The 23,069-nt window shown below is 62.8% G+C and overlaps 2 protein-coding genes across 9 annotated transcripts in view; both read left to right on the forward strand.

Annotated features, from left to right (window-relative positions):
• SMIM45 (small integral membrane protein 45) lies at positions 1 to 19,659 on the forward strand. Of its 3 annotated transcripts, XM_045577065.1 has the most exons (5): positions 7 to 343; positions 1,653 to 1,657; positions 2,683 to 2,902; positions 4,481 to 4,489; positions 19,639 to 19,654. In XM_045577065.1, exon 3 carries the CDS (start codon positions 2,693 to 2,695, stop codon positions 2,897 to 2,899), a length of 207 nt encoding a protein of 68 aa, XP_045433021.1. In that variant the 5' UTR covers positions 7 to 343; positions 1,653 to 1,657; positions 2,683 to 2,692; the 3' UTR covers positions 2,900 to 2,902; positions 4,481 to 4,489; positions 19,639 to 19,654. The 3 variants fall into 3 exon arrangements, with proteins under 3 accessions (XP_045433022.1, XP_045433021.1, XP_045433023.1); XM_045577066.1 differs by lacking the exon at positions 1,653 to 1,657 and having other exon boundaries at positions 1 to 343; positions 2,681 to 2,902; positions 19,639 to 19,657; XM_045577067.1 differs by lacking the exons at positions 7 to 343; positions 1,653 to 1,657 and adding an exon at positions 1,475 to 1,522 and having other exon boundaries at positions 2,681 to 2,902; positions 19,639 to 19,659.
• The window catches only part of SEPTIN3 (septin 3), a 22,135-nt gene continuing 9,502 nt past the window's right edge, over positions 10,437 to 23,069 (forward strand). For 2 of the 6 annotated variants that reach the window (XM_045577053.1, XM_045577054.1), the window contains exons 1-5: positions 13,900 to 14,073; positions 17,462 to 17,653; positions 20,470 to 20,598; positions 21,048 to 21,129; positions 22,074 to 22,211. In XM_045577053.1, coding sequence (XP_045433009.1) covers positions 14,064 to 14,073; positions 17,462 to 17,653; positions 20,470 to 20,598; positions 21,048 to 21,129; positions 22,074 to 22,211 — 551 coding nt within the window. In that variant the 5' untranslated portion in view covers positions 13,900 to 14,063. Of the gene's footprint in view, positions 11,743 to 13,899; positions 14,074 to 17,461; positions 17,654 to 20,469; positions 20,599 to 21,047; positions 21,130 to 22,073; positions 22,212 to 23,069 lie in introns of those variants that run through there. The other 4 variants (XM_045577055.1, XM_036425496.2, XM_045577056.1 and 1 more) reach the window with 3 other exon arrangements.

The following is a 23,069-nucleotide window of genomic DNA, read 5'->3' on the forward strand; positions in this document are numbered from 1 at the left end:
TGGCCGAGATAGGTCCCGCCTCCTGCCATCCTGAGGTTTGGGGCCAGAAGGAAGGGTCTCCGATGGGCAGGGAGAGGTACCAGGGTGCCCAGCCAGTCCAGGACTGTCCCTTGCTGGCCTCCCCCTCCCCTGACCCCCAAGCCCTGCGCCTGGGAAGCTCTGCCTCCCAGGGGGGACATTGGCCCGTCCTTCCTCTGCCTCCAGCACCCAGGATGGCCGCAGCCGGCAGTGACTGTGGGGACAGCAGCCGTGACTAAGTCCACTGGCCGGTGCCGAGCCGCTGAGCCGAGCTAAGGTGCTGTGCTGCGCGCAGAGCCCCTGGAACAGGCATCTGCAGGGCGAGGTGGGTCTTGGGCACGCGGGGGGGCGGGGCGAGGCGCCCCGGGATGTCTGTGGCTCCGGAGGCAGGGAGAGGGGCCCTGCAGCCTCACACTGCTCTGTGCGAACCGTGGCTGGAATGTTTCTGGAACATTCCTTCTAGATCCTCTGACAACCCCCCCCCGCCCCCGCCCCTGTGCATGGGGAACCCTGAGGTCCAGAGAGGGCGAGGAGTGGCCCAAGGTCACAGAGGAGGCCTGTGCGTGTTCTGCTTCGGCTAGGCCAGCCCCCGAGAGCCGGGCGCAGGGCCGGGTGCCCGGGGTTCTGTTCCGAGGGCTGGAGAGGTTGGGGGACCCTGGGCTCTGCTTCATGGGAATGCCTTCTGCCCTGCGGGGCCCCCTGCTCATGTTTACGCTGAAAGGAGTCTGGGGTCCTGGCTGGGGCCAGGGGAGGGGGCACCAACCACCTTGGTTTTAGGCAGGCTGGTTCAGAGCAGCCTGTCTGCTTGGGGACCCCTGCCCCACCTCCCCCCACCCAGGCAGCACCAGGCAGCTCTGAACTTCCTCTGGAGTTCCAGCAAGGCACCGGGAAAGGAGGGCACCGCTGGCCTGACTCCGCGCCATCCAGGCTCTCTTCGCCTGACTGCTCCGTGAGCAGGGCACCAGGGAAGCGTGGGGCCAGGCCTGCGCTCCAGACAGCCAGCGGGGACCTGGGGCGGGGACGCAGGACAGGCACGCAGCACCTCCCTTCTCTGGGCCACAGCCCCCCTCCCAGACCCACCTGCAAGCAGCATGCAGGAGGCCCTGGAGCAGAGAGAGTCCCACTCAGCCTGCCTGGAGGCCATCCATCCCGCCCTCTCCCCTCCCCGCAGGCCAGGGGGGCCTCTGCTCCTGTCTTTCCTGCCCAGGAGGACTCAGACCTCAGGACATCACCGGGTTTGGGGTCTGGCTGTCGCCTCCCAGTTGGGTAACCCAGGCCCAGTGCGTGAACCTCTCTGGGCCCCGTTCTGAGTGTGGACAGCCACCCAGCCCATCGGCCTTTCCAATGGCATCTCCCTTCCCTGCGGGCGGCAGGCAGAGGGCTCCTCCACCCGCCCCTCCTCACAGCTTAGGGAGGGTTTGGGGGGGTCACATGGTCCTGCTTTGCCCCGTTTCTGGAGATGATGTGTGATCTGGCTTTGGAAGTATGAATTGGAGTTTGCCAGGTGGACATGAATGAGAGGCCATTGCGGGCGGGGGGTGGGGGGAAAAAGGCTGGGGACATGCAGGTGCGGAGGTCTGAGAGCAGATCCACAGGAGGCGTGGGGGGGGGGGGAGGCGGGGAGGCTGGCAGAGAGCGATGTGAGCGCCTCGGGACCATTCTTACCGTCTGGGCATCTGTAACGTGGGTTTGCCCGGCTCCCCACACGGCTACCCCCCTGCCCTGCCCTGGTCCACTGGGAATGACAATCCGGTAGCCACTCCTCAGGGAGTGCTGGTCCCTTGCCGGCAGCCTGGTGCTCGGTGCACTCAGGCACTGTCTCCTTAACCATTCACACTGACCTCGGGAATGCGGCCTACTTTGATTCCCATTCTGCAGGAAAGGAAACTGAGGCTCAGAGAATAAGAACAGACTTACTATGTAACACTTATGTGCCAGGCCCTGGCTCTAAACATTCCATGTAAATTAATTCGTTTAAAGGGTCACAATTGCCCTATGACCTTAGGCATTATCTTTGTTCCCATTTTACAGATGTGGAAACCAAGGCCCACGGTGTTTGCCTGCACCCATACTCTCCTAACGATGAGATTGGGCTTGGGCCTGAATTCCGGAGCCTCTGTGGCCCCTGTGAATTCAACCAGGTCCCCTGGGGGTGGGTGCTTTTCCACCCCACTTTTACCAGCCACACCTGCCAGGATGGTGCGGGCCGGGGACCGGCCGTCTGGGAGGGACGGACGGGCAGCGGCAGCTCCTGGGACTAACGGGGCCGGGCTGTTAGGGCAGCTGAGAGGAGGCATCTCCCACGCGGTCCCTTATGAGAGCTCTGGGGGGCAGTCACCTCCGTGGACCCCACGAGGCTCTCTTAGGGTCCTCTTCCTCGGGGAGGACTGAGGCCCAGCGTGGGCAGGCGCCTCGCCCGAGGCCATGTGCCCGAGAGGCTGAGCCGGAGCCACAGCCCCCCTCACGGTGAGTGGGAGCCCGGGGGGCCCCTGTGATGGGGCAGCTCTGCTCAGTCAGGGAGCCGGTCCCGACCAGATGCTGCCCCCACCCTCCTGGGCCTCAGTCTATGGAGTGGCTCTCGGGCCTGGCTCTGTGGCCTCTGTGACCTCTGACGGGCGGGCAGGACCAGGTCGCTCCGGCCCTCACCCCCCGTGTCCCACAGCCGGCCGCCGCGATGCCGCACTTCCTGGACTGGTTCGTGCCCCTGTACCTGGTCATCTCCGTCCTCGTCCTGGCCGGCTTCGGCGCCTGCATCTACTACTTCGAGCCGGGCCTGCAGGAGGCGCACAAGTGGCGGATGCAGCGCCCCGCGGTGGACCGGGACCTCCGTAAGACGCTGATGGTCCGCGACAACCTGGCCTTCGGGGGCCCAGAGGCCTGAGCCGCGGGCACCGCCCAGCCCGCCCAGCCTGGAGGCTGTGGGAAGATGGGGTGTGGGTGCCTTGAGGTGTCACTGCTGCTGGCCCAGGGCTTGCCCCCCACCTCCAGCTCGCTCCCCTGCCCGCCTTCTCCAGCTCTGGGGACACCCCCGACGGCCCCCCAGTGCCTTTTGCTGCCAGCACTCCTGCCCTCCCTCCACCTGAGCCTCCTGGTCTCCCATTTCCCACCGAGTCCCCGGTTACCCCAGATGGCACCCACCCACAGCATCCGGGCAGGCTGCCAAGCTCGCCCAGGGGCAAGGCCCGTCTGGAGGGAGGTCAGCTCGGTCCAGCCCAGCCCACCCCTCTGGACTGAGACTTGGCATTGGTGTGTGGAGGGGCACGAGGGGGCAAGACCATAGGGGAAGGAGGGTGAGTGTGTGTGTGTGTGTGTGTGTGTGTGAGAGAGAGAGAGAGAGAGAGAGAGAGAGAGAGAGAGAGAGGCTTTACAAAGTGGACAGACAGGTGGCGGGGAGGCACATGTGTATGTGAGAGGGAAGGTGGGAGGTGTGGGGAGGGGGTGGGCCCCGCGGGCAGTGTGGGGCCAGCAGCAGCTTCTCCCCCCCCCCCCCCCCGCTGGACTTCCAGGGCTGAGCCCAGGACCCCGAGCCAGGCCCCCAGCCCCACTCCACCCTGGAGGCCCCTCTCCTGGGAGCCTCATGCGGACCTCACTCTCCTCCTCGGGCTTCCGTCTCAGTTACTGCAATAAAAGACTTCGCGCCGTCTTTGCGGGCCTGTTTCCGTCCCTGGAGGTGGGGTCATGCCCGTCACCTCGCTGGGGGGGACTCAGATCAGGACGGACCTCCGCGGGGCAGAGCAGAACGTCTCACGGCGGCACCGGGACATTCCTGACCCGATCGCTCTCTGCCGGGGGTGGGGCTGGCCCGGCTGCAGGTGACGGACACCCGGGGTCTCCACCAGGAGCTCTTGCCCCCTCCCAGGAATCCCTGCGGTGGAGAACCCGCAGGATTATAAATTCAGGAGCAGAGAGAAACAAAACAAAACAAAACAAAACCCCAGCAGGGCCCCATGGTACACTGGCGGGGGGGGGGGGGGGGGGGAGGTTGTCCAGGGCTGGTGCAGTGGTCAGGGACCGAAGCGGCTCCCTCTGGCTGCTTCATTGCGCCGGGCAGTTGGCCTGATCCAGGGGCGTCCTCTACATCCCCAGCAGCGTGGGGTGGGGGTGGGGGTGGAAGAGGCTGCCCCCTCCATTGACAGACCCTCCCTGACAGGCCGCACCCCCTACTCCCCCTTATTTCCCACTGTCAACACTTAGGCACCTGCTAGTCCTAGCTGCCAGGGAGGCTGGGAAGTGTAGTCTTTAGCTGGGTGGCTACATGTCCATGGAAATGTGGGGACAGGTGAGACAGGGATTTGTCTGAGGCCACAGGGCAGCAGGCTGAGCGGGGGCTGGCTCCGCTGACCCCAGACCAGGGCCCATTCTCCCGCGTCCTCTAAGGAGCCGGGGAGGGCAGCGCTGCCTTCTCACCATGAGGGCCCTGCTGCTCTCCCTGGACAAAGCCAGGAGCTGTCCTACTGAGCAGCGGGCTGGGGTGCGGCCAGAGGGGCCTCTCAGGGGCACAGCTGGGTGTGTCCTCCAGTTCCCTGACCTGGGCACCTCTCTTGCCACATCCTGACCAGCCCCCTGCTGCCCTGAGCCTCCCAGCGGGATCTCCTCACCCTCCCACCCCAGTCCGCCCCCTCACTATTGCCCGGACTCCTGCAGGCACAGGAGACCAGACAGAAAGCAGCGGGAATAAAAGGGGTCGGTTCTGGGCTCCAGGCCGTCACCAGCTCCACCCTCTGTCCCACTCAGCGCCGCTTCCTTCTCAGAGGGACCGTCTCCTCGCAGCCTAAGGCGCCCGGCTGGCCCAGCTCACGCAGCCCTCAGCGCCTTGATGTCAGGGGACGGCACCTTGATTTCGTTCCTGCCAAAGCCCAGGGTGTGGACTCCCATGGGCCCCTCAGGAGCTCAGGGGATGGGGTGCCCGGATTGCCACGCAGCTCTGGTCCCCACCACTGTCACGTGGCCTGAGGCTTTAGGTAGCGGCTACTCCCTAAAGGAGGGAAGAGAGGCTGGTGGAAAACAAGAAGTTTTAGGTAAATGCCTGAAACCAACGTAATGATGTATGTCAATTGTAATTGAAAATAAGAAAATTATTTTTAAAAGAAAAGAAAACACCCAAGAATATTAGGACCCTGTTGCATGGAGGAGGAAACCAGCTCAGGGAGAAGCCACTGGGGTCCCCCCGGGGTTTCTGCCCCCCAGGGGGTGGGACTGGAAGTCTGAAGCAGAGGGAGGGTAGACAGGAACCCCCAAGTTTGGTGAGCTTGTGAGCTGGGCTCTAAGTGCAGGCTGCCAGGTCGGGGGTGGCAGAGGCAGGTGGGCAGGGAGTGGAAACTCTTTGGAGCACCTTCCAGATCACCCAGCTCAGAAATGGAGGGACCAGCCCAAACCGATTTTGCTCAGTGGACAGAGTGTCGGTCTGCAGACTGAAAGGTCCCAGGTCCGGTTCCGGTCAAGGGCATGTACCTTGGTTGTGGGCACAACCCCAGTGGGAGGTGTGCAGGAGGCAGCTGATCGATGTTTCTCTCTCATCGATGTTTCTAACTATCTCTCTCCCTTCTTCTCTGTGAAAAATCAATTAAAAAAATTTTTTTTAAAGTCTTGCCAAAAGCTACCCATCTGTGTAGAGACTAAGATTTAGAGAAACTTGCAGGCTTCCTGGGGGTCAAGCTATTGTGCAAGTTTTTAAAACGCCTTGGGTCCAGCCAGGGCACACGCCTGGGTTGTGGGCTCAATCCCTTGTAGGGGGCGTGCAGGAGGCAGCTGTCCAGTGATTCTCTCTCATCATTGATGTTTCCACCTCTCTCTGAAATCAATAAAAATATATTTTAAAATAATAATACAATGCCTTGGAGGTTTTACGAAGTCCCGGGAGCTGTGGGGATGGGGTGGGTGTGTCTGGGCGGGGCCCAGAGCAGGAGGACAGGAGGGGGAGGTGCAGGTCCCTGCCTAGGAATGGCCGCAATGTTCGGACTCTGGCCTGTGGGGTGGCACAGGCTGGCCATTGTTCCGCCCCCTCGGCTCTCCGCTCTGAGAGACCAGCTCTGGAGCAGGCAGAGGCCGCAGTCTCACTCAGAAGGCCGTCCAATGTCTGTCGGCACCCTACAGAGAACCGGGGCGGGGAAGACCCCTCAGCACCACCCGTCACGGGGGAGGGGCGCAGAATTCGGACCCTGGAGACCGGCGTCCAGCAACTGGTTCACTGTGGGAACCTTGGCAAGCCCATGCCCCTCTCTGTCCTCAGCTGTGAACATCTGGAATCGATCCTGAAGTCACAGGAAATCGTGAGGATAAATAAAAAAGGACATCAGAATTGCAAGGCAACAGTTTTAATGGCTAACATGGCCTGAGCTCATTGCACCCCTCACCGCACTCTTACCCCCATGGAGTGGGTCACAGTGCTGCTCACCCAATACTGCTGGCTCCTCGGTGCTCACACTCGGCAGGGATACTCCTCCTCCTGTTGGGTGGGGCCATGAGGCCAGTTCTCGCCAGCAAGTTGTGATCAGAAGTGAATCCAGGCCAAAGCACCCGGTAGCTAGTGCAGGATTCAGCACGCTCCCTCCCCTCCGCCACAATGCCCAGCGGCTCCTGGCGTGGCTGCCCGGCCCCAGGACGAAGATGACGCGGAGCAGAGTCTCAGCTGACCCAAACCACCACGCACCCGAGGCACGAATGAGGAATAAACCTTAGTTGTTAAAAGCTACTGGGATTTTGGAATTGTTTGTTACTGCAGCATAATTTAACCCATCCTGACTGATTCAATCCTCATTTCACAGATGGAGGAACTGGAGCTCAGAGGGACTGTGACTTGTTCAGAACCACACAGCTGTAGTAAACCTGTGCCACTTGTCCGGGAGGCCACCACAGTGACTTTTTTTGCTTAGGCGGTCTGCCCTCCGAGGCCACTTCCAGGCATGTCAGTCTTTCCTTGTGGGGGAAAGAAGGCTGTGTACACGAAGTAATTGGCACTTTGGGCCTCTAGAGAGCAGCAGAACCCAGGTTTGTAATTGCTGTGCTGGGCAGGTGCTGTCCTCCAGGCCTCGGCGCTGAAGAGAGGGCCAGGCAGGTGGGGGCGGGGCGCCAGTGTGTGTGTGTTGGGAGCGGGAGGGGGGGTACAGAGATGAATGACACTCATTCCTTGCTCTCGAGGTCTAACAGCCTGGCAGCGAGCGAGATGAAGGAATTCGAGTTAAAGCTAGAGGAGGCCACATGAGGACCTCTGGTCCCTGTTTGAAAAGGCAACTGAGGCCCAGCAGGGGGATCTGACAGAAGCTGCAGAACCAACTGTTGGCCAAAGTGGGGAGAGGCTTTCTGCACCTCTCCAGTCTCCCTTACCCTCCCACCCGGCCGCCCCTCCCTCAGACCCTCGGTTCCTCCTTGAGTCCGGCTGGCCGCAGGCCTCAAAGCAAAGAGGGAAGGGGGTTAGAACTCCAGGCGGCTCCCCTCCCCCACCCACTGGCCAGCCAGCAGGTTGCCCTGGTAACAAGCACACAGGCAAGTTTGAAAACCTTTAGCTCCGGAGGGAGGGAGCGGATGAGGGAAGGCCCCAGGTCCAGAGAGTCACCATTCATTCATTTATGGATTCATGGATTCCACAGACACGGACTGAGGCGGATTCTGCCAGGCCCCGGGGCCCCGTGAAGAATGAACCCAGGCCCTTCAGAACCTTACTGTGCCACAAGACAGCCACTGCACAAAATTAAATAAACCGCTCCCTCCTCCCCGCCGTCGCCACCTTGTAAGTGCTCAGCAGCCACCATGGCCAGCGCCTCCGGCATGGGACGGCACGGGCATAGAATATTCCCATTATCACCGAACGTTCCATTGGCCGGTGTGGCCCAGCAGCGGCCTCGCCGAGGGAGCAGTGCCCTGGGGACAGTGACCGCACAGCGCGGTGTGGGCCATGATGTCTCGCTGGCACCGAGCAGGTGACAGGCCCTGAGCTGAGATGGAGGGAGAACACAGCCCGGGCCCCGGCGCAGGGTGAGTCTGGGAGCCGGGCTGGGCCCTGGGGTCCGAGTTTCCGGAAGAGCTCCTCCCCAGCCTGGCGCTTCGTAAGGGCAGCTGCGATCATCGCCGCCTTTATCTTCACGATGTGTGGTCGGGGCAAAAGAGGGCGCCGGCCCACAATGCCGAGCCAGGCTGGGTGGTCCTGTGGGCCCCACAGGCCAGGGCTGTGCTGTGCTCCGGGCCTCAGGGCCTCAGGGCCGGGGCTCAGGGAACAGCCCGTCCGTGGCCTCCGGGAGCTCGAGGAAAGGCCTCAGCTGGCGGGCAAGGTGGCCCGAGGGTGACAGAACTAGGGATGTGGGGGCGATGCTGAGGGCAAGCAGAAGCGAGGTTGGCACTGTGACCACGACACAGGATGAGTGTGGCCATGTCTGAAGTGTCCCCCTTTCTTTCTGGAGACACCTCTCCAGGCGTCAGAGTCTGTGGGGAGGGCAGGCGGCAGGCGCGGAGCCCCGGTGGCCCTGACCCCGGCGCCCAGCCTGACTGTGAGGAGCCTCCAAGGCCCTCGGGGATTCCAGAGCCATTCCCCGCCCACTCCTGAGCAGCCAGCCTCCCCCTGCCCCAGCCCGGCCCAGCGGGGTGTGGCTGCTGGGACAGGTCAGAGAGGGCTGCGCCTCGGCCTGGAGACTGAGGGGACCACAGGGACAAGGCCCCTGAGCGTGTTGCCATGGCCACACTCGGGGCACAGAGGAGGTGAGGGGCCTGCACCAGCCTCAACTTCCCAGACCAAAGACTGCAGACCTTCTTGTTCTCTGAGCAAGGTGGGTGGGTGTTTTGTGTGCAGGGGGAGGGATAGGACCAAAGGACAATGTAGCCGGGGAGGGGGGAGGGGGGGGGAAGGAGTTGTGTCTATAAATCCTGGCCTGGCCTGTGAGTGTGCACGCTGAGGGCAGATGTTTATGGTGCAGGGTACATGCTTGTGCCCCGTACGTGTGGTGGTGAATAAGGGCAGGAGGGCAGGGCTGCAGGGCAATGTCAGGCAGGGGGTGATGGACGTCGGCAGAGGGATGAAGGGTGAGGGCGGGCGAAGGCCCGGCTCCAGACCTTGGGGGCCTGGCTACAGCAGCCCCCTCTCCTAGCGCCCTCCCGCTGGCCCTGGCCTGGCCCCGTTCCAGAAGGAGGGGCTCTCATCCACGTAGACACCATCTGGAGCCCCTCCCCCACCTCTTCTCTCCCCTACTTCCCACCTGCAGGCAGTCCCGTGGCTTCTCCCGCGTTACCCAACTTCTCTGCCCCACTGCCAGCCCACAGTGTTTCCGAGTGTCTCTGCCGATCCCCTCGCCTTCACTCTGCCCCTCCGTGTCCCCCTCCATGTCACACTGCCCCGGGGTGACGGTCCCACCTGCAGACCCGGCGGTCAGCTCCCAGGCCCTGAGCACCGCCGTGGCCTGGCCTGGCACCCGCAGCCCGCCCGCCCTTCCCGGATGGTCCAGACCCCAGGGGGGCTTTTCTAGATGCCACTCCTCTTCAGGCCTGCTGTGCCCACGCCCCACCCAGGCCCTGCCTCCCTGCCCTGACCCCAACGCACAGCTCTAGCACGGCCCTGCCTCTCCTCGGCCTGCGGGCCCCCTGGGGGCGGGGGCGGGCTGGCTCACTGCTCCTCCTGCGAGCACCTGTCACTTCTCCACCGAGGCCCCTTCCCCAGGTCCTCCTCAGCCAGGCTCCAGCGGCAGGCCAGCCCAGGGCTCTTTCCGGGTTCGGGACAGGAGCCCCAGATGCAGACCCTGTTCCCGAGTGAATGCTCACCCCTCAGCCCCCCCACCCGGACACCTGACTCCTATTTGGCTGCCGTGGTGGGAACCCAGAGCCCGCTGGCACCTTCTAGAAGAGGCAGAGGTTCATTGCCCTTCTCCAGAGTCCCTGAACATGGTGTGTGGCCTCCACAGAGCTGTCCGTCGGGAGAGGGGACACGGCCCGGCCAGCGTGGCTCAGGAGTTGAGCACTGACCTACGAACCAGGTCTGGGTTCAATCCCCAGTCAGGGCACACGCCTGGATTATGGGCTCAAGTAGGAGGCAGCTAACTGATGATTCGCTCTCATCATTGATGTTTCTCTCTCTCACTCTCCCTTCTCTCTGAAATCAATAAAAATATATTTTTAAAAAGAGAGAGGGGACACACTTGGGCCCCCAAGCTCCCTCCTCACAGGAGCAGCCTGTTCCTGGAGGCCGTGTTGGTGGGACATTCCGCGTGTCCATGGGTGTGGTGCCTGGGCAGGCGTGTGAGGTGTGCGGGTGGTCACAGGCAGAGGGGGGAGGACTGCAGGAAGGGACGTGTGTACTCCGCCAAGGATCCCAGCGAGGCCCCTTTAGCCCGGCAATGTGAGGTGCTGGCCAGGAGGGGAGGGCGGGCACGCTGGGCCCAGCCTCACGGCCGCCTGGCCTCTCTGTTGACTGCCTCAGGGGAAGACGGACGTCCTGGGAGGACCACGACTTTGAGATGCAGCCGCACGGAGCTCCGGGGCCTGGGCCCTCCTCCTCCCAAGGCAACCTGCTGGGGCGCCCTGCCCCGCCCTCCAGGCTCCCCGGGAGGGCGTCCCCTCTCACCCCTGTCCTCAGGCAGACCGTCCGTCTGGATGCCTTCTCCCAAAGCTGCATCCCACAGGCCCCCGGCCGGCAGGGGCTTGCAGCCCGGGCCCAGAGCGTGCTCCCGCAGGAGATGGGCAGCAGGCTCGGGTCCAGGAAGCTCAGCTCCATCTCCTTGACGCTCCGGCCCAGCAGCCAGGCCTGGGAAGAGGTGCCCGCCCTGGGCAGGGGGGCTGCTGCCCATGGAAGAGGGACGATGCCCACTCCAGAGTCACCGTCTCTGGTCCTCGTGCCAGGGGGCAGGGTTCACTCTGGGGGCCCAGGGAACCCAGGTCTGGGCAGACCCAGCAGGATGCCTGTGATGGAGAAGCCGCTGGTGAGCTCCCACCTGGCCCTCCCTTTCCAGCTCCGGCTGGTCCAGGAGCCACGGGGCCCGGCAGGCCCGGCGGGTCAGCGGCTCCCTGTCCCCGCGGCGGCCCCAGCGCCTGCCAGAGCTTCCGCAGGAAGAGGCCGGCCCGGGCCCAGGGGGGTCCTGAGGCCGCGGCTGCATCTCCAAAGGGCCAACCCTCCCATGGCGCCAGCGCCGGCCGTGGATTGGGTGGCTCTGGACACAATGAGAGGCACAGTCAGACACTCAGCCACCATGGCCACCAACAGCTCCAGCCTGGCTGTCCACCCAGCCACATCAGACACACCCAGACTGGACACAGGCACAAAGTTCCCTGCTCTGGAAGCCAAACTGGGCACAGCCACAGAAGTGGCTACAGAAGGCACAGCCAAGCAGGGCATGGTCACAAATCCGGTAACGCCAGACCCAGGCAAGCTGGACAAAGCCACAGCCACAGCAGGCACAGCCAAGCCATATGCAACGACAGGGGCCACAGCCAAGGATTTGGCAGCCCCAGACCCGGCCAAGTTGGGCGCAGCCAGGCCAGACAGAGTCCTGGCTTTGGACAGAGCGGAGCCAGCCAGACGGGTAACTACGGGTTTTCCTGCTTTGCACACAAGCAGGCTGGGCGTAGGCATGGGTTTGGTCCTGCCGGCCCCCCTAAACCCGGCCATTGGAGGGGCCACACTTGACAGTGCCATTCAGCGGACCACATCGGACACTGCCACTCACCCATCGATGTCAGCCAGAAGCACAGACACAGCCCCAGGCCAAGTGACAACAGATGCTGCTACAGACCCGGCCAGAAAAGCCAAAGGTAAATGCAAAGGACTTGGCTGGGATGCACTGGGGTGTTCTGGGCTAGTGGGGGGAGAGGAGAGGAGGAGGAGGGCCTGAGACAGATTACACTTGGAAAGAGGCAGACCACAGGGGATGCGCCAGAAGCTGGGTAACTGCCAGTCAGAGTCAGGCTGAGGGCCGTCGCCAACAGGAGGTGTGTGGGGTAACTCGTGGAGGATCCATTGTGCCGAGTCCTTCCTTCAGCGTCTTCCACTCCCGGAAGCGGGGGAATCAGGGGATTGATAGGTGAGCGCAGCTGTGAAGCAAACCACCTACACCACATGTGTCAAACACAAGGCCCGCGGGCCAAATCCGTCCCGCCAGGCCTTGCAATGTGGCCCGCACCGCGCTGTCATCACTGCACTCCGCTGCATTTCCATCACAATGACAGTTTATGACTGTTCAGTAAACCATTCGGCCCGCGATTTAGGCTGGATTTTAGATTTTGGCCCCTTCTCTGATTGAGTTCGACACCCCTAACCTACACAGAATCACAGACCAGCACGGCAATCCGCGGCGATTGTCTGAGATTTGTCACTGCCGTGTTCCTCCAGCTGTGAGCAGGGACCTCCCTGAGCTGCTGGGTCATTGGGGTCAGCCTTGCGGGCAGGTTCCTGCTGCTTGAAGGAGCCTCACCTGGAACCCCCCTCCCCTTCAGTCCTGAAAGGTGAGCTGGGAACGTGCGCCCACGGAAGTCCGGCGCAGAAGGGCGATAGGCTGACAGGAGCAGAGACCGCAGCGGGGTCTCAGAGGGGCTGTGACGTGCTCAGTCCTGAGCTGGCTGGCAGCGGTGAGTTAAGGAGGAACCCAGATCCTGGGATTCTGCTTTGGGCATCGCATTCCCAGCATCCCCAAGGCTCAGGGCGTCTGGATCCGGCGGATGCTGGGGAGGCACCCGTCCAACACCCCCCCTGGGCCTCGGGGCCAGACCCCTTCCCATCATGCCGCACACTGGGTCTGGGGGAGCTCACCCAGCTTTCGTCTCCAGCACCCTCCGCGCCCTCAGGCCCCCTCTCTCCTGAAGTTCAGGCTCCTCTAGCTCCCTCCTGCCCTGCCTGGTCCGGCTCTCACCCAGAAACCTGGGCGTCCTCCTCCCATCCGGTCTATTCCCAACGCTGTGGATTTACACCCCCCCCCCCCCCCAACTGTCTGCCCGCCTGTCCCTCTGTCTGCCCCGCCCCAGCCCCGCCCCAGGGCGCTCCCGGCCGCTCACAGCTGCCCCTGGGACTCGGTGATGGCAGCACCCACAGCTTAACCGCTGGGACTCACCGTTATCCTCCCTCCAAGTCCCGCTCCTTACCCTGGCTCCGAGGCGCGGCCTCCCCGGCCTCCCCCTGCGTCCCTGCTCCTGTGGCCCTGAGCCTCCACCCGCCTCTGGGCTCCTCACTCCGCCTTCCCTCTCCCCGGAGCCCGTCCTTCTCCCTCCCGCCGCCTCCTCCCCATCCCTGCCCCGCCGCCTCCGGGAAGCCCTCCACGCCCTCTCCTCAGGGTGCCCCCTCCTGCCCCACGAACCCTGGGCATGCCCAGCCCTGCCTCGGGGCCGCCCAGCTTTCTGCCTCCCCGCCCCGGAACCGAGCCTGGAGGACGGGGATGGTCACCCACTCCCGTCCCCGGGCCGGCGCCGCCGCCCTCAGCGCCGCTCCATGCGCCGCGGACTTTCCCGCCGGGAACATCGGGGCGCAGGGAAGCTCCCGTGCAGCGCAGGGTCCCGGGACCCCCTTCCGGGGCCAGCCGGACCGGGCCTGGCTCCGAACCGCGGGCAGAACCGCCGAGCCAGCGCCAGGTCCAGCCGCCGCGTGACCCCCGCGCGCCCCGCCGCCGCGGCCACCGGTCCCGCGCCCCCGGCCCGGCCGGATAGCGAGGGCGGGAGCCGGTCCGGCGAGGCGGGGCCGGGATGCGGGCACCTCCCCGGCAGCACCTCCCTGGCGGCACCCCGGCTGCGAGCGCAGCGCCCGGTGCCGGTGCGGAGGCGGGAGCGGGCGGCGCGGGGCCGGCGGGGGCGGGGCGCGCGGCGGGGCGGCGGGTCACGTGGGGCGGCGGCGGCGGCGGCGGCGGCGGCGGCGGCGGCGGCTCGGTGCGCGGGCAGGGGCGGCGGCGCCGGCGAGCGGAGTGGGGTCCCGGGCGGGGGCGGCGGGGGTGCAGGGCAGCGCGGCGGGCGCGGGCCGGGCGGCGGGCAGAGCGCGCGGAGGGCGAGGCCGGCTGCAGGGCGGCTCGCCCGGGAGGAGCCCGCGCCCCGCTCAGCCTCGCAGCCCCGCGCCCTGAGCATCTCCCGGGAGGATCGGAGACAAAGGAGGATTCATGTCCAAAGGTAGGCCTCCGGCCCGGCACCGGCGCCCGCGGGAGGGGTTACTGCGCCCAGAAGCCCGGCGGAGGGGCTGCCAGGGGAGGGGACTGCGCGGGGAGCCCACGCGCGGTGACAGATGCGCGGGCACACGCACACCCGGTGCACACGCACACATGGTGCACACACCCCGAGACATGCATTCCCGGAGAAATCCGCCCACGGGAACCCTCCGACACACGAGTGGGGGCCCAGACGCGCACAGGGAGCACACCAGACACGCGCACACACGCACGCCCTGCACAGGTATCAGCCGCCCACACCGGAGAGACCTGCGCGCTCACACACGGAGGACCCTTCCCCCACACCCCGCACCCCCCGTGGTCTCCCAGGGAACCCGCTGGCCTCCGGAGGGCCGGGGTGGGGGAAGGGGGGTCCCAGAGCCCGTGGCTCCTGCGAATAGGAAAGGACTCAGATGCCTTTTGTAATTCTTTTTCCCAGAGTGGGGGCTGGAGGTGGGGTGGGCTGGAATTTGCCTCTGCGGGTGCGGGTGCGGGTACGGGTGGGTCTGGGGAGATCTTAAGCTCAGGAAGGAAGAGCCTCTTACCCCCCACCCCCCTCAGCGGAGGACGCAGGTGCTCTTCTGGAAGCTCTCCTCCCGCCTCTGTCACCTTCCCAACTGAGGGTGGGGTCCCCGTGCCAGACAAAGACAAAGCCGCTCATTTGCCTGGAACTGAGAGCGCCAGGTGCGGGCCGGGCAGGTGACGGAGGGGCCGTGTCTGTGGGGACTCAGAACGGAGTCAGGTGGACATGCCTCTCCCGCAAGCACGGGTGGAGCAGGTGGCTCCTGGCAGGGGGTGCCGCAGGCAGATGCTCCTCCTCCGGGGCCTCTGGGACAGCAGGGCGCCTGGGGGGCTCTAAGGACCATGGAGGCAGGGAGCCTGCGGGGGCTCTGTCCTGCTGTGACCCCATCCTGAGTCCTCTCCCCCTTGTTGTGGGGGAGGAAGCAGGTCTTTTATAGTCTGCCCCCCCGCCCCCGCCGGTGACCCCCACAGAGCCGGGTGCTGGCCGGGTGTCATCTGCTCTGCTAGAGGAGCTTCTGAGGGAGGAGAAAAGTGACATCAGACTCATTCATTCATTCATTCATTCATTCATCATTCATTCATTCATTCATTCATTGCTGGGGACCTGTGTCATGCTAGGGACATGGGGGCACAGCGGTCAGTATTTGTCCTGCACCCTGGAGGTCTCTGTGTACTTGTCAGGTTCTCTCAGCAGAGAGTGGGCCCTCGGGGGCAATGACCTTGTCTGGGGTCCCAAAGTGTCCTTGGCATTTGGTCTAGGGCTCGGCTGGAGTAGGCTCCGCTCTGACAGCATGGGGACCGGCCTGGCAGGAACGGTGGAATGCCTGATGCATGAATGAGTGGGTGCAATGATACAGGGTGGCTGTACCCAGCGGGGGGCAGCCCAGGAACTGACGGTGGAAGAGCAGGAATCGCCCGGCCTTCCCAGTGCCCCTGGCTGGTGGTGGTTACATGTAACGGATGTGTAATTGGCACGTGGTGGGGGGACCTGCCAGCTGCTGCTCTTCCCAGTGACACAGTAGGTGTTGATGGGGACTTGCTGGGAGGAGGAAGGGGATGTCTGCTCCCGCGCTGGCCCTGCCGCAGCCCGCCTAGCCCCCAGGAGTTGCTGGGAACCTGGTCGGCAGGCCCCTCCTGGCAGCCAGGGTCTGTCTTTGGGGAATGCCCTTTTCGGAAGGTGCATTGACGGCCAGGGCTAAGCAGGCTGCGGTGAGGACACCCACTTTATAAGGACACTTAGAAAAACTCCCATAAATAGTGCCAGACTCACTTTCCAGGGTGTCAAAAGGGCTGCCTGCATCTCTCACAGCATCAGCTGGGAGACCAACCAGGCTCAGCTGAGAGGCACAAGGGAGGTGGAAGGCCCACATGGGAGCAGCCGGGCAGGAAAAATGGGGCCGTGGCCCCAGCGCAGGGTGCTGACTGGGAGCCACGTGTGGAGATGGGCACAGGCCGGCGGACAGTCAGCTGCTGCGGGCTGAGCCAGTCTCCCGGCCAGCGCCTGGCGAGCACCAGCTTCCTGGGGAGCAGGAGGGAGCCCGGCCAGGCCCCGGGGAGGCCCGGAGCTTGGGCAGAGTTGGCTGTGACTGAGCGTGACAAGGAAAGAACATTTTCGCGCTGGGGGGGAGAGCCTGGCCAGGACCCAGGAAGGACCAGGTGGTGGGGGATGAGAACAGACTCCTGGCTGGGTTTGGGGTACAGGAGGGCGGAGCTCCCACCCTCTTGCCCTCTGGCCCCCCGGCTGTTCCATCAGCCCCCTTCCCCTGAAGCCTGAGCCTGCGTCGTGGAACCACCGGGTTCTAGAACGGCAAACCGGAAGGGGTGTTGGAGTGAGGGCACTTGGACACGTGCTTTCACACGCACCACTTCACCTCCCCTCTGACAGCTGAACCTGAAAGTGGGAGGGGCAGGAGTGGCTGAACTGGGAGGCGCTGTGTGGCGCTTCTAGGCATCATCTCTCATGTAGTGCTCACCATAGCCTTGACCGTGATCCCAAGCCCTTTACAGACGAGGAAGTGGGCTCCTGCAGGCAGGTGTCCCGCCCGAGCCCACCTTCTGGATGGGGAAATGGGGCCGCTGTCCGAAACCTGGCCCGGTGGACAGTGGCCCGATGGGGAAACGCCCAGGGCCCGCCAGCCCCAGCGGGAAGGGCCTTTCCCCTGCAGCAGGCTGTCCTCAGCCTCCCCTCTCCTCTGCCACCGCCATCCCAAAACACACAGCGCCACCTCCGGCGAGTGACCGCCCTCCCTGCGTCTCATCCTCTCCCTGCTGGTCCAAAGGGAAGACCTATTCTTCCCACAGATTTAAACCTCCAGGGAGGAGGGTGCCTGAGCACAGACACCCTGATTTGCAGCGGGCAGAGCGGGGCAGAGGCTGGCAGACAGGACTGGCGCTCACGCTGCAGGGGGCTGGCCTGTTTGCTTCTAAAGGACAAAGCAGCGCGGCCAGTGGCAGACGTCAGTGAAGTGAGGTCCAGCGCACTAGCTGGTCTTGGCCCTCTATGTGGGGAGGCAGGACTCAGGCCGGAACAACCGCAGACAGCCCCCCGCAATCCTCATTCTGCCCAAAGGGTCAGACCCCGGGGTCAGACACCCCCATGTGCGTTGGAGGCGGCCCAGCAGATGGAGAAGGGTCTGGTCCAGACTTCGCGCCTGACTTACTCTGTGCCCTTAAGCAAGTCCTTTCCTCCAGGCCTCAGTTTCCTCATCTGTAAAATGGACCCGCAGCGGATGCCCTCTAAGACCCCTCCCAGGGCCCACCCCATGTGTTGGTGAGCGGCACCGCGGCTCCCGTGCGGCCCCCGCGGCCCACCCTCCGCCTTGGCTTTGCAGGGCTCCCAGAGACCAGGACGGACGCAGCCATGTCAGAGCTGGTGCCCGAGCCCCGGCCGAAGCCGGTGGTGCCCATGAAGCCCGTCAGCATCAACGCCAACCTGCTGGGCTACATCGGCATCGACACCATCATCGAGCAGATGCGGAAGAAGACCATGAAGACCGGGTTCGACTTCAACATCATGGTCGTCGGTATGGAAGGCCGCGGGCCCCCCTCCCCGCCCAGGCCCGGGTGGGCGCGGCACGGAGGATACCGTTTCTGTCCCGGGGGTGACCTCGGCCCTGGCCTCTTTAGAATGAGCTCCTTCTCGGAGGGAAGGTTTCCCTGTGACGATCACAGAGACCTGACCCCCTCCTCCCTCTCAGGCTCGCTGACCCAGGGCGGGGGCTGTGGGGGCGGTCAGCCGGGCCCATCACCAGCTGGCAGACACAGGCAGCCTTTAGCCATGGCCAGCCTGCTTTCAGGTGTGTGCCTGGGGCTCATCAGTGTCCTCCCCCACCTGCGAGAGCTGGGGGAGGATCAGATGGAGGATGATCTCATTTCTTTTTCTTTTTAAAAAAAATATTTTTTATTGATTTTTTTATGGAGAGGAAGGGAGAGGGAAAGAGAGTTAGAAACATCGATGAGAGAGAATCATCGATCAGCTGCCTCCTACCAGGGATGTGCCGGCGACCAAGGTACATGCCCTTGACCGGAATCGAACCTGGGACCCTTCAGTCCCCAGGCAGACGCTCTATCCACTGAGCCACACCGGTCAGGGCAGAGGTTGATCTCATAAAGCTTAGGGGCACTGAGCGGTGGCTAAGTAGTGTCACCAGGTCACAGAGCAATCTCAGGGAGGCGCTCGGTCAGTTGCTGGGCTCCATCCTTCTTCCTTTATGTCCTGATCCAATCGGCCAAGCCCCGTCGGTCTTACTTGTAACTCTCTCTCAAGTCTGTCTACTCTCCGCATCACCACTGCTGCCTCCCTGGTCGAGCCAGCCCCTCACCTGGCCTGCCTCAGCCACCTGACTCCGTGCTGCTCTGAGTGGTTGCTAGGATGGCCCAGATGTGCGCCGGGCCAGAGTGCGAACATCTGGAAAACCGTGCTATTGTAAACATCGGCTACACTGAACGGTGTACTTACTGACATAGTTGACGTACCTTCTGGTGCAAACTTCTTCTCTCAAGAACCGGTAACAACTGGTTCATGGACCCTGGCTGCAAGCCACACTTTGAGCGCATTGACCCCCTCCTGTCTCCCTTCCTGTTCAATCCATCGCCCACCAATATCGGAATAACTTTTCCCACTGTGGAACTCGTCAAGCCACCCCTCAGTATGGTAAGTGGAAGGGTTTGAACTGCTAGGCTGGCCTGGCACTGCCTCTCCACACTTCTCTTACCACCTCCATGTAGCATTCTCCTCACAAGGGGACCGTTCTCCGGATGTTCTTGCCATACTCTTTCCTACCTCTGAGCCTTCGCATATGCTGTTCCCTCTGTCTAGAAACCCCGCCCAGCTTCTCATGGGTCATCCAAAGTCACTCTTCAGCTTTCGGCTTAGTTATCGCTTCTTCCTGGAAGGGAAACTGGATTCGATCCCCTTCTGCTTGCTGTTGTAACACCCTGTGGTTATCTCGTTCGTAGTGGTCATGGCAACACATTGTAATTGTCTGTGTATATTTTGGCCTCTCACATACTAAATGGGTCCTTGAAGGGAAGGATGACACCTCACTCCCCACTCTGTCTCCAACTCTAGCACAGCACTCGGCACACAATACCTAGTGAACAAATGACTTTAGAAAGCGTCCGGGCGTGAATGGCGAGCACAAGACGTGTGGGCCAGCTTTGTCCCAGGCGGCGCCATGGCAGACACAGCTGCTGAGCCTGGTGTGCGGGCTGAGCCCGGGTGGCCTCTTTTACATACGGGGCTTGGTGGCTACCAGCAGTCGGTCAGCTGGAATGGGAAATGCAGCTTACTGGTATTGCCATCCCAGGTCTCATTCAGTCCCTTCCCTCCCATCACGTATCAGTAAGGAAACAGAGGGGCAAGCACGGCCATCCCCAGGCACCCGGGAAACAGAACAGCTGAGTCTGTAGCTCAGGCTCTGGCCCCTGATCTCACTCAGGAACGCTGACTCCTGTCCACCTGACTCTTCCGGAAGCCCGTTAAGATGCCGATTCTGAAAATGCCAAGGCTGGGGGCGGGGGTGGTTGGGCTCCTGCGTTTCCTCCCAGCGTCCAGGTGATGCTGTGGCTTGCTGTGATCCTTGTGCGCATTAGAATTTGAGAAGCACTGCTCAGACCAGGCACTTCAAAGGGTTTCAAATGCCTTTTGGTTGTGGAGCGCCTTTTCATCTGCACCCCGGAACGAGATCTGTGGACCTGTGCGTGTAAAGGGGCAAGGAGCGGAGGTGAGGGGCAGGCCCTGCCCACCCATCTCCCTCCGCTCGCGGGGTCCTCTCGGCACTTATCTCACCAGATCTAACCCTGCGCCAGGGTGAAGAGTGGCGATGGGCCAGGAGGCTCCTTGGTTCAAGGCCCTGTCCTGCGTTTTTGAGTTAGGCCGCCTTGCACCTGTTACATTAAGTGGGGCTTAATCTCTCCCGCACCCCTTCGGCGGGAATTGAAGGCAGCTCTGTTGTGGGATTCTCGGGGCTGAAGGAAGGCCCGGTGTGAAAGTACCCACACACTGAGGCCATATCGGTGCCAAGCAATTCCACCATGACTTCTTGTATTAGTGAAGACGAAAAACTTAAGCAAAACGCACACAAAGGCAGAAGTGGGCCCGTTTTCTGCCGGTCCTGGGGCTCCAGAAAGGAGTGTGTGGGCTCTAACAGGTTGGCCATTCTCCCGCACACAGGAAACCATCACCCTCCACCCCCCCAGTCTGCAATCCCCGCTCAGCCCTTCCTTCCCTGTCAAACAGGGCGTGGCCAGCCCCAGAACTCTGCAAGCTCCCGGAGAGAGAATGGGGCTCAGGACGTGGCCGTGGGGGCCCTGCCTTCTCACCCCCTGTCTTGCTCAGGTCAGAGTGGACTGGGCAAGTCAACGCTGGTCAACACGCTCTTCAAATCCCAAGTGAGTCGCAAGTCCTCCAGCTGGAACCGCGAGGAGAAGATCCCCAAGACCGTGGAGATCAAGGCTGTGGGGCACGGTGAGGGCCCGAGGGGTCCCTGGGGCGTTGGCCAGGGGGCCTCTGCCAGGAAGGCGGGGGAATGGGGCTTCGTGGAGAGTGAGGCAAACGAAGGCAACCTCCACACAGAATAGAATTAAGCCCTAAACTCTGGAGCCAGCTCCTCAGACTGCAAGGCCAGCGCGGGAGGAAGAGGGGTGAGAAAGGGAAGCACTGGGGCTCAGGCTGGACCCTAAGGCTGGCGTGGGGTGTGGATAGGCAGAAGGAAGCAGGGAGGCCATTCAGGTGCAGGGAACAGCATGACAAAGGGGTGGAGGTGAGGGAGTCGCCGAACTTGACTCTTCCAATAGTTGATCATAAGATTGAAGGACCCCGGGTCTCCCTGGCTGGGGTCTCCCTGGCTGGGGGGCGGCAGGGCTCCCGCACCAACTGGAGGAGTCACCCCTGTGCCTCTCCTGCTCGTCCCCCAGTGATAGAGGAAGGCGGTGTCAAGATGAAGCTTACCGTCATCGACACGCCGGGCTTCGGAGACCAGATCAACAATGAGAACTGGTGTGTGTCTGCCCGTGGATGCGGTGCCCGCCCTCCACGCTGAGGGCTCCACGTCTCCCTGGAGGATGGGAGAGGGGAGAGGAGGCAAGGGCAGAGGTCTGGGGGGGGGGGGGTTGGGCGAGGGGGTGGAGGGGACAGGGCAGAGGGGATTTTGGCGGAGGGATGGTCTGGAGGTGGTGGTGGGGCCAAGCAGTCAGGCGGAACAAGGGGACCTGGGTGCAGCCCAGGCTGTGCTGAGGCGGCCGCAGGCTGCTTGGCCTGGCCAGGGGAGGGTGAGTGAGGAGCAGGAGGGAGGGAAGGGGCCATGAGGAGAGAGCCTCTGGGATCCACAGAGCAAAGCTGCAGTCCGAGTGCCACCAAGAAGGGATGAGGACGCAGATGGAAGGTTCCAGGCAAGAGTTTGCTTTCAGAGAGGCCCGGAGGCCTCAGGGCTCCTGCAGGGGGCCGGGCCCTGTCACTGCCAGGCAGGGCCGCCCAACAAGCCAGTTTAGAACAGACTTAGAGAAGCGAGGGTTTACGCATGCTCCTTGATGCAGAGAAGTCATTGTGACAGTGGCCGTGGTCATGACAGTGAGCCGTCGCCATGACTGAGTACTTCTGTGTGCACAGCTACGTCCCCTGCTGCGCACCCTTTCTTTTTGTCCTGCGTGCACCCGCCGGTCACTGCTCCTGTGAGAAATATGCAGGAGAAGGCCAGAGCCCCGGCTGAGAAGGAAGAGAGCTGGGGCCGCTGTGTGATGCCTTCTGGGGTGCGGCGGGCTCTGCAGGCTGGGAGAGGGCCAGGTCCCCGTGGGAGCGCCAGCCTGGCTGAGCAGGAAGCCACGGGGGCCGAGGGAGAATGGTCAGCGGGCACTCTGGCCCCCAGGGGCAGGAGGACATGAGACGGGTGAGGGCCCATGCCCAGGATGAGCTCCTAGGAGGTGCCCCTGCCGCTTCCCCCACAGCTGGGAGCCCATTGAGAAGTACATCAATGAGCAGTACGAGAAGTTCCTGAAGGAGGAGGTGAACATCGCCCGGAAGAAGCGCATCCCAGACACGCGTGTCCACTGCTGCCTCTACTTCATCTCCCCCACCGGACACTCGTATGTACTGCCCACCCCCCGAGGGCCTGGCTCTGTGCCCGTCTGTAATCGATAGTCAATACCTGGCTCCGCCGGGGAGGGCCAGCTGGGCCCCCTGATGCCCCACGCGCTCCCCACGCACGTTTGGCTTCCTTCCGGGAGAGGAAAGCCGGCCAGCACCAGACCCACGCTGCCCCTGGTGTTCTGGCACCGAGGCACCATTGTGCCTGTGGAGGGAAGTTGGTATATGTGAGCAGATGGCGTGCGTGCGTGTGTGTGTGTGTGTGTGTGTGTGTGTGTGTGTGCGCGTGGTGGTTGTTGTTAATCCTCACCCGAGGATGTTTTCCCATTGATTTTTAGAGAGAGTGGGAGAAAGGGAGGGGATCAGTGAGAGAGAGAGAGAAAGATTTCTGAAACATCAATGTGAAAGGAAAACATCAATTTGATTCCAATCAAGGGCATATATCCAGGTTGCAGGCTCGATCCCCAGCTGCTTCCTGCATATATGATTTTCCTGCTGATCAATGATTTTCTCTCATCATTGATGTTTCTATCTTTCTCTCCTCCCTTCCTCTCTGAAATCAATAAAAATATATTTTAAAAAAGAAAAAGAAAGAAAACAAAAGAAAGGAAGAAACTGCAACCTAGGGAGGTGCCCTTGGCTGGGAATCAAACCTGAGACCCTTCGGTGCACAGGCTGATGCTCTAACCGCTAAGCACACTGGCCAGAGCAGAGGACTCCTCATTCATTCAGTAGATGCCTGCTTTGCACGAGGCTGGGGTGGGGACAGCTAGAACTGTGAAGGGGGGGGAGGGCAGGGCTACTGGGTTGGGGCTGGTGTTTTAGGGGGGGCGTGGAATCCAGGTGTAGGCGTTTGG

Source organism: Pipistrellus kuhlii, unplaced genomic scaffold (assembly GCF_014108245.1).
Source record: "Pipistrellus kuhlii isolate mPipKuh1 unplaced genomic scaffold, mPipKuh1.p scaffold_m20_p_81, whole genome shotgun sequence".
In the NCBI taxonomy this organism is placed as follows: Eukaryota; Metazoa; Chordata; class Mammalia; order Chiroptera; family Vespertilionidae; genus Pipistrellus; species Pipistrellus kuhlii.